This window comes from Arachis duranensis, chromosome 3 (genome assembly GCF_000817695.3).
Source record: "Arachis duranensis cultivar V14167 chromosome 3, aradu.V14167.gnm2.J7QH, whole genome shotgun sequence".
Taxonomy (NCBI): domain Eukaryota; kingdom Viridiplantae; phylum Streptophyta; class Magnoliopsida; order Fabales; family Fabaceae; genus Arachis; species Arachis duranensis.
In genome coordinates this window covers 130,298,527-130,307,451 of record NC_029774.3, presented here as the reverse complement: position 1 = coordinate 130,307,451, position 8,925 = coordinate 130,298,527, and the positions used below count along the sequence as shown (strand labels likewise).

The following is an 8,925-nucleotide window of genomic DNA, read 5'->3' as shown; positions in this document are numbered from 1 at the left end:
AAATCGGGACGAGGGATATTTAGGCAAAAAAAAAAAAATGTTCCTGCAGGTTAGATTTTAAACGAATACTCAGGCGAGACAAAATATTTTACAAAAACAAAAAAAGAAAAGAAAAACAAAGAATTATATATTAATAAAAAGAATAATTGAAGAAAAAGGGATGACTAGGAACGAAGAGAGGAGAGAGCAGTTGTAGTCTCTCTCTGGCCAGAGAAGAGAGGGCTAAGACTGAAAAAGAGGCGCTGCCTGTAACCGTCGCGCCAAGCTTTCTCCACCGGTAACTAACTACCCTACACCGGATCTTCTTCTTTCTCTTCGATCCTCCTCCTTTACCTTCTTAAGCTCTCATTCTCTTCTTTCAGAACTTCGCCTTCAGCTTCCGCCTTCTTTCATGGAGCAGGTCAGTGTCGTAATGCCCTGCGTTTTGAGCTTCTCCATCATATATTAATTCCACTGATTCTCTTTATCTTATGATTTTTTTTTGTTAATTTTTTTTTGGCAGTACGAGAAGGTGGAGAAGATAGGTGAGGGAACATACGGTGTCGTTTACAAGGCTCGTGACCGCGTCACCAACGAGACCATCGCCTTGAAGAAGATTCGTCTCGAGCAGGAAGATGAGGGCGTTCCTAGCACCGCCATTCGAGAGATTTCCCTCTTGAAAGAAATGCAGCACAGAAACATAGTTAGGTATACATCTGCCAAGTGTTTCTTAGTAATTGGTTATCTTATCATCAATGAAGTTGATTTCCTCAACGCTAATTCAAAGGCTATAGAACATAGAGAATTGTAAGGTTAACTGGTTATCTTATCATTATTTGGTGTATTTGATACGTTGATTTTTCTGTAACTTGGAATTGAGCTGGTAGTCTGGCACATGTATAATAACAGATCTGCACAGAATACCAGTGCGAAGCATTTCAGCTATACTAAATGTGTGAAGCTGGTTGATTGCTTTGACATGTCTTTGTAGGGATTAATAGCCGATTATTTCAGCATTCTAAGCTCGCACTGATGATGTTGCTGATAGTTTGTTCCTGTATTGATTAAGCAATTATGTGTATTTTCCTAGGTACATTCCGGTGCTACACTTAGACAATGGTAACATTGTTTTACTATCATCACTTTTCTAATTTTGTCTGCATGTTTTTATCTTTAATTCCAGCCAGTGTATGTTTAATTGGTGAAGCTGTCTGATGATATTGTTGGATAGACCCTGTCAATGAATTTATCTGCGTCTTTATTTAGTCTTTTTATTGAGTTATGCCTGCTGATTGTGTGGATGGCAGGTTGCAGGATGTAGTGCACAGTGAGAAGCGATTGTATTTGGTTTTTGAGTACCTTGACTTAGATCTAAAGAAGCATATGGATTCATCCCCAGAATTCGCAAAAGATCCACGACAAGTAAAAGTGAGTGTATCAGCTTTTCTAATGGCTGTTTAATAGTTTGTTGTAACTAAAATTATAATTGAAAGAGTGAGCATGGAGCATGGAATATAATCATATATCCTGTCTTTCCATGAATCAAATGAAGCATATATAAGAGTCAATGTCATATATAATTATAGTTAGTTGCATAAGTTTAGCTTATCAAAATGCAGGTCCATATATATTTTTCTTCTCTCATCAAGCCATCATGTTCATGTTAGCTTCCCTTCCCATTCTTTGTTTGCCTGAATGTGATAGCAACAGGTTTGGCTTAGTTTACAAGAGGAGAGGTAAGTAGTTGACTGGCTGATTTTAACTGTTTAGTCCCTATTTGCTTCTAGTTGGCTGTCTGTCTGTTCTTTTTGAGCAGTTGTTCTAGTCCTAGCTGCTGCCTATAAATACTAGTGGTTAGTTAGTTTTTCAGTTTTAGTCAAATTTCTGTAAAGTCTGTTAGTTCAGGAGAGGAAGAATTCTCTCCACATTTGGTAGTTCCAACCGTGTATTCCAATCAGGGATTGTGATTTGCAATCTCTAGTTCATCAATAAAGCCTACTGATTCTGCTAATTTCTGATCCTATCAGAATGTTTACTCAAGACCTAAATTTCCACCTTAGCATGTGTCAATATTCATTAAAAATATTATGCTTTATCATTGATTGACAAAGAGATGTGCTAAATTTGCAAAAGAGGACTGGATAATTTGGAATTTGAATTGTGTGACTGTGATGATCCTTTCTGCAGGTGTTTCTTTATCAAATTCTCTGTGGCATTGCTTACTGTCATTCGCACAGAGTTCTTCATCGTGACTTGAAACCTCAGAATTTGTTGATAGACCGAAGCAGTAATGCTCTAAAGCTTGCAGATTTTGGACTGGCCAGGGCATTTGGAATTCCTGTTAGGACTTTTACACATGAGGTTTGTGTGCCAACTTATGTTGGCTTCTTATCATTCATGGAGATAATAAAATTTTGGAATTTATGGGCCTTGGTACAGGAAAGAAATGTGTAAAGTTGAATCTTTTGGAAGTCCGGAGATAATTGAAAAACTTACTTTTGTATAATGATAAAACAGCACCACAGATCTCTTAGACACCTTTTGTACTTTTTGTTATTTATACACTTCTGATCCAGAATTATGAGCTGGATGGCCTTCCGTAAAACTAAATAAACAATTACTGAGAAGATGATGGAAACTTGTGTGAGGATGTTTGGCGGTTGCTTGTAGGTGGTGACACTCTGGTATAGAGCTCCAGAAATTTTGCTTGGATCTCATCATTATTCTACTCCAGTGGATGTTTGGTCAGTGGGATGTATCTTTGCAGAGATGGTAAACCAGCGACCTTTGTTCCCTGGGGACTCTGAAATTGATGAATTATTTAAAATATTCAGGTTAGTGTTGAATGACTTTTTTGATGTATGAACTTAGATATTTGAATATCTGAGTATCCATGAAGGGAATATAATAATAGAATTTTCCCTTTTTAGATGAAATTGGCAGGATGTATGACATATTTATGTCATAACTCATAAGGCTACAGTTGTTATCCATATGTCTGTCCTACATTTTTCGACATCTGATTTTTAGTTTTCCTTATGCTTAGCATTATTGCATAGTTTGCTTTACTTCAAAGTTTGAACTGGACCATCAATTTACCGTCTGGAATGTAGTGTCAAAAATATGTTCATAGCTGTTCCTCCCCATGATTTATTGAAGTTCCTTTAAATTCCTTATTCATTTCTGTAAAAAGTCAAGTCAACCAAATATCCATGCGTGAAGCTTTATAATATAGAGATCTTTGTAGGTATTGCAATCAGTATGATGCAACGGATGTATGCTTGTTTGCAATAAATAAAAATAAACAATGCTACATATTATATATGCTTATGTTTTTACATCTTGTTTCGTACATGAAGAATCTTGGGCACACCAAATGAAGATACGTGGCCTGGAGTAACTTCGCTGCCTGATTTTAAATCAGCCTTTCCCAAGTGGGCACCTAAGGTAATTAAGTGGGACTTTGTCTTTGGCTTGAATCAACTATGTTGGGTTGCCACTGCTTAAGAATTATCTTATAATTTGCAGGACCTTGCAACTGTGGTTCCAACTCTTGAGCCAGCTGGGCTTGATCTTCTTTCTGTAAGCGCAACATCGCATATTCGCATTTAATATATAATTATAGAAATGTAATAATCATCAGTTTACTGTGGTGATAAAATGAAATCAAAGGTTATATGCTATCCATCATTAATGAGAAGAAATTCCTTTCTGTTGAGAAATAAGCATAAAAGAAAAATACATCTCAATGCAGTAAATAGAAAGCTAAATATTAGATCTCACAAGGTTATAGATCAGAAATATTTGGTGCAATACTGATTGAACACAAATTTGGTGTGCTTAAATCATCATACACAAATATTCCTTGTCTCAGCTGTTTATAAGGAATTTTGATAGTCATAATTGATAATTCTTTGAATTTATAATATTCACTGTTTCAGAAAATAGGGGAACAGGGAGATACATTGCTAACCTTTTTCTATTATCGAACTGGTGAATGACCCTTGAATGCCAGCTTGCTTTTCCTAAAGATAGTTGTTCCCTTGTCAGTTTTTCACCTGTTTGGTGGTGGGATTATTTGGTGATGATTTCCAGAATTTGACATATCATATAATGAAGGATCCCATTATATTTTTGAAGTTACTTCATCCAATGACATTTGAATTTCGTTCATTCATATTATTGTTTAAATACTCGTACAAATTCTTATTGGCTTTATGAGTTTTCTTTATTGTAGATATTATAGACGGAAGATTTATGTGCTTCCTCAATTAGTATTGTTGATTTTCTCTGATTCTTGCATTAACGTGTACTCCAGAGTATGCTTCGCTTGGATCCCAGCAAAAGAATTACTGCCAGGAGCGCTCTTGAGCATGAATACTTCAAAGACATTAAATTAGTGCCCTGATCTCTTATCTTAACCGCACAAAAGTGTCTATAGTAATGTGTGTAGCTTTTATGGGTTTTGACTGTCAGAAAATTGTGTACTATCCTTGTTTTCTTTAATGCTTTCGACCAAGCAATATTTCATTTATTTGTTTTTACAGATATACTTGTAGATTAGGATTGGGTGTGATTATGTTACTATCTATTACCCGTTTCATGTTTTATTTCTCAGTGCAATGCACCAGGCAAATTCGGTTTGCTTGGAGTGTTATATACAGTACTGAATGCTTCTTGTAGAGCAAATGGATATTCCTACTGGCGTGGAGCATGTAAATTTGACATGTATACTCCTGTTAGATGCTCTTCTCTGCACTCTCAATTTGCCGATGAACCATATAGTGAACGGATGCATGAGTTTTTTTAATCATATTATTACTAGGAAAATAATATTATCCTCCTATTTTGATAGTCATTTTTTTATAAATTCATGCAAACATACAATAAAAAAAAATGATGTGTAGAGTGGTTTTATAAAAAATAAGTGACTAACAGTTTGATCTATTAATAGTTTTCAAATTGAAACTAAGTTTTACATTCTGAACTATTCCACAAAGAATTCCTTTGGATATTATTTAGTAGAGACGAGAGATAAAGAGAGAAATGATGGTACGGTAAACTATCAGTCGGGTTTGTTAAATGGAAGAATTTCTATTTATTATAGAGAGGGTTTAAATTGTTGAAGCATTTAACAAGAAATTGAAATTAACTTGTCTTCTTAAGTTGTGGTGTTACAGTTGCAAATGTTAAACTTTATCACTTTCAGAAACACTGGTTGCAGTAGTTAACAATGATAAGTATAAAGGTTGAAAAGTGCTTTAATTCGTCTACTGTTAATAGATTCATTATTCATTAACATAGGCTTGGCAACAACCAATATTCGCTTCTCAACAAGAGCGTATCCTACAAAAAGGATATCAAATATTTGTAGTATGCTTACTTTATCCTCTAATCATGCACTTTATATTTTATCAAGTGGATGTTTTACTGGCTAACGTTGAGCAATGGGTCAAGTCACTCTTGATCGGATCAAGATCCGCTAGTTACAAAACTGAAGATGATCTATTTTGTATATTAGATAATATTTAAGGAGGGAGTAGCTTTTCTTAAACTAAATAGTCATTAGAAGTGGCTTTAAATAGGCTCTTGCGTAATCTTACGAGAGAGTTGCAGTTAATATATATCACTTCATACAACAGTAACACATGTTGCCCTAGGAACTTCACACCAGCTTTTCCATGATGCAGCGGAATCTTTTTAAGTTGTTAGTGGGGGTCATTCAATTCAAGTTTTGATTAGATTCTGCTGCGCATAAATAGCATAAACTAAAGGGACAGACACAGGAGTAGTCTATTAATCAGATATATCTCTCTCTCTCCCACCAATTTCAACACATATGGGAATGGGACCGATTCTCTAACACCACACATACTACAAATTAAACTTGCCTCTTGTTCTTCTTGATTGCTAAATGCTATCCATCCATGAACATAACAAAATGGGGGAATTTTAAGACTTTCCCATCGATCTTTATATGTCGCATTTTAACTGGCTACAAAACCATCACGTGTGTATTCATCATTTCAAGATACTAATAAGCCCATTAATATTTTTAGAAAAGTGCTCCTCTTTTTTATATAAAAAAAATATAGATAGACAATAAAAATATTAAATAATATAAACAATAAATATGTCGGATGTTCAATTTAATAGGTATGCAGATGATTATGTTTATTATTTTTAATTAGATGGTTATTTATTTTGATTCGATTTACTTATACACAATTAACAATGACTGGATGTTCAATTCACTAGGTTTGCAGTAATATTAAAGTTTATAAGATAATTTGGAGGTAGAGTAATTTTTTACTTTATTTGGTCAATTCTATAATCTATTATTCATATTGTTTACAAAAGTCATTGTCTATCTAACAAAATCTATATATAATTTTTTTAAAATATTATTTGTTGTGTGCACCTATCATTTTTATTTAACTAATTTGAAGATAAGTGTAAATTTTAAACAAGTTGAAAACTATAGTAAAATAACTGGATCCACATTTAATTAAAATTTTCTATTAAGAAAAAGGAGAATGGGAATAAGCAAAACAAAATACTATTAGATTCACATTTATTCAATGATAATAATTATTTTAAAAGATACTTATGAGTAGAAAAATTTAGGACCATCAATTTTTGTGTTTTTTGGCCTGCACTTAATTATTAAAAGAAAAGTGAGTAATTTATCATCATTGGATATAATCTCATACCATTAAAAACATTATTAATGGTCAATTAATAATTACAATATACCAAAATTGTTACCCCCTAACATTCCTCAATTTTAAAATTGCATTTAACCACATCCAATAAAATGTTTCACGTATATTTGTTTATAAATCCTATCCATTTTATATGAATGCATCTAAACATGGGATATTAGATATGTGTCGCTGGAATAAATCCTTACCGTATAGATCAAGTCTAAAGAACGAAGAATTCACTGTTAATTTGACAATTGACTGATAATAATGACCACATTTAGTGCACCTATGACTTTTGATGAGCCCTACGCATTACTTTCGCAATAGCATAACCTGATGAATAATGCAACCGAAATCATTCATCACTTTAATTTGCCTCCTTCCTCATGAAGATATACTTGAAATGTGTTAAAAATGATAAAGAAAATACTTAATTTAGAAAACTACTACTTTCCTACTATTAATTTATAAATGAAAATTAAAGTTGCATATTCATGTAACATAGTATCTCATCATCCAACACAAGCTCACTCGATGAACACATGCACAATAGTTATATTTGATAAATTCTTGACAAATGATACATATCAGTTATCACCATGGATTATTACAATATGTTTTTGTTGAGTCATGAATCTCTCCATTAATAATCAAACATTCAAAGTTCAAACTCACACACTAAAACTAATGAACTAGGATAAGAAATATGAAAGAGGAGGAGCTGTCCCATCCGAACTTGACAAGTGATGAAAAACTCCACCACCACCATTAATATGATACCCTGATGAACGATGCACCCCACTAGAACTCACATCATCATGAACATAATGACCATGGTTATTATTAGTATTGTTGTTGTTATCTTCCATCATCATCATCATCGACCCATTCTGATTCTGATTCTGATTCTGGCTATGATTACTATTCTTTCTACGTTTCTTCTTCTCATAAGCAATACCTCTAGCCTTGGCTTGCACATCCCGAACTTCACGGAGGTAAAGCCTGACGGCGCGTGCACCGAAAGGGTTCATCTCAGGGTTTCCTCCGTTTTCTTCAAACGCCGCACGCAGCCGCCCAATCAGTGCATCAAGGCTTCCCCATGCTTGCTTCAACGGACACGGGCATGGCCCCGGAGGCTGAGAGTTCCCAAAGTACGCACACGTGTCGCTGTGCACCTTCGTCTTCCCAAACTGGTCCAAGTACCGCAGGAATTCCAGCACGTGCGCGCCGCTGCACCGGGACAGTGTTAACGGTGGACGGTGGTTCTTCAGGTACTGCCCGAACGTGTTCCAGTCACGCCTCTTTTGAGACTCGTACCTGCTAAGAGGGACGGAGACTTGTTGCCCGTGTTCTGGTTGCGTAAACGGGTGGTGGTTCCTGGTGTCGGCGCCAGAGGAGTTGTGGTAGCCGGAGATTGCGGCGGAAGCGGCTGCTGCGGCCACTGCGGCAGACATGTTATTAATAAGTACTCAGTATTCAATACTAATTGTGTTTGTTATAATAAATTGGGTTGGGACTTTGGAACATAAATATGTACAAGATAGTTTGCTGTTGAGTACTGTTTTTCAGGTGGGTTTGGTTGGGATTTGTCTAAAGCTATAAGTAGCTGGATTGGAAGTCGGTGATTTTGAAGTAGAGTTAGGAGTTTGGTGTGATTTGGATCATGACATGGGGGGATGGATCCATCAAATTAAAGATGAAGTTGGTTGAAATTTCTTGGTCTTGTTAACCAGGGCTTCACTCAATCTAGCTATATAGTAGTGCAAGACAGAACAGAATCGATGACAAGTAATAATGTATAGCCGTATTTAGAGAAAGAGAAGGGCATGGAGAGTGATAAAATTGTGAAAAAATAGGAAAAGAAAAGAAAAAATGAAAAAGATTTGATGAATTGAATTGAATTATATTATGAAGATAAAATTAAATATATATAGAATATTATTTACGAAAAATAAAAGTAAAGATAAAATAAGATAAAATAATAAAGACTAAAATTATAATTGAATTTATGTATTTTGTTAGGTTAAATTTTTAAATTATAAATTTTTTTTTATTATTTTTATAGATTAAAATGGAAGAGTAGTTTAATAAAGAATTTAGAGAAGAAATTTGGCAAAGATTTACAAGATTGGAATTTGAGGCTGAGGATTATGAGGGTAATAGTAGGGTAGGCAAGTTTTGTAGGTATAGGTGTAGGGAGACAAAAGAGGGGTCCATGCATTAGGGGGAGCAAGTGATA

General features: G+C 34.7%; 2 protein-coding genes across 2 annotated transcripts; one reads left to right on the top strand and one right to left on the bottom strand.

Moving 5' to 3' along the window:
- Positions 1 to 138: 138 nt before the first annotated feature.
- On the top strand, positions 139 to 4,737 carry LOC107481718 (cell division control protein 2 homolog). Its single transcript, XM_021139404.2, has 9 exons — positions 139 to 277; positions 363 to 400; positions 503 to 687; positions 1,287 to 1,407; positions 2,167 to 2,340; positions 2,650 to 2,813; positions 3,339 to 3,426; positions 3,508 to 3,561; positions 4,298 to 4,737. The coding sequence occupies exons 2-9, from the start codon at positions 392 to 394 to the stop codon at positions 4,385 to 4,387; spliced, it is 885 nt and encodes a 294-aa protein (XP_020995063.1). The 5' UTR covers positions 139 to 277; positions 363 to 391; the 3' UTR covers positions 4,388 to 4,737.
- A 2,480-nt stretch (positions 4,738 to 7,217) lies between these two features.
- LOC107481719 (protein LIGHT-DEPENDENT SHORT HYPOCOTYLS 1) lies at positions 7,218 to 8,497 on the bottom strand. Its single transcript, XM_016102019.3, has one exon. The coding sequence runs from the start codon at positions 8,138 to 8,140 to the stop codon at positions 7,379 to 7,381; it is 762 nt and encodes a 253-aa protein (XP_015957505.1). The 5' UTR covers positions 8,141 to 8,497; the 3' UTR covers positions 7,218 to 7,378.
- Positions 8,498 to 8,925: the final 428 nt, after the last annotated feature.

Coding starts and splice junctions, on each gene's coding strand:
- LOC107481719 (XM_016102019.3), bottom strand. CDS start 8,140: ATGTCTGCCGCAGTGGCCGCAGCAGCCGCTTCCGCCGCAATCTCCGGC.
- LOC107481718 (XM_021139404.2), top strand. Junction 2,341..2,649: donor TTAGGACTTTTACACATGAG/GTTTGTGTGCCA, acceptor GGTTGCTTGTAG/GTGGTGACACTCTGGTATAG. Junction 3,562..4,297: donor CTGGGCTTGATCTTCTTTCT/GTAAGCGCAACA, acceptor CGTGTACTCCAG/AGTATGCTTCGCTTGGATCC.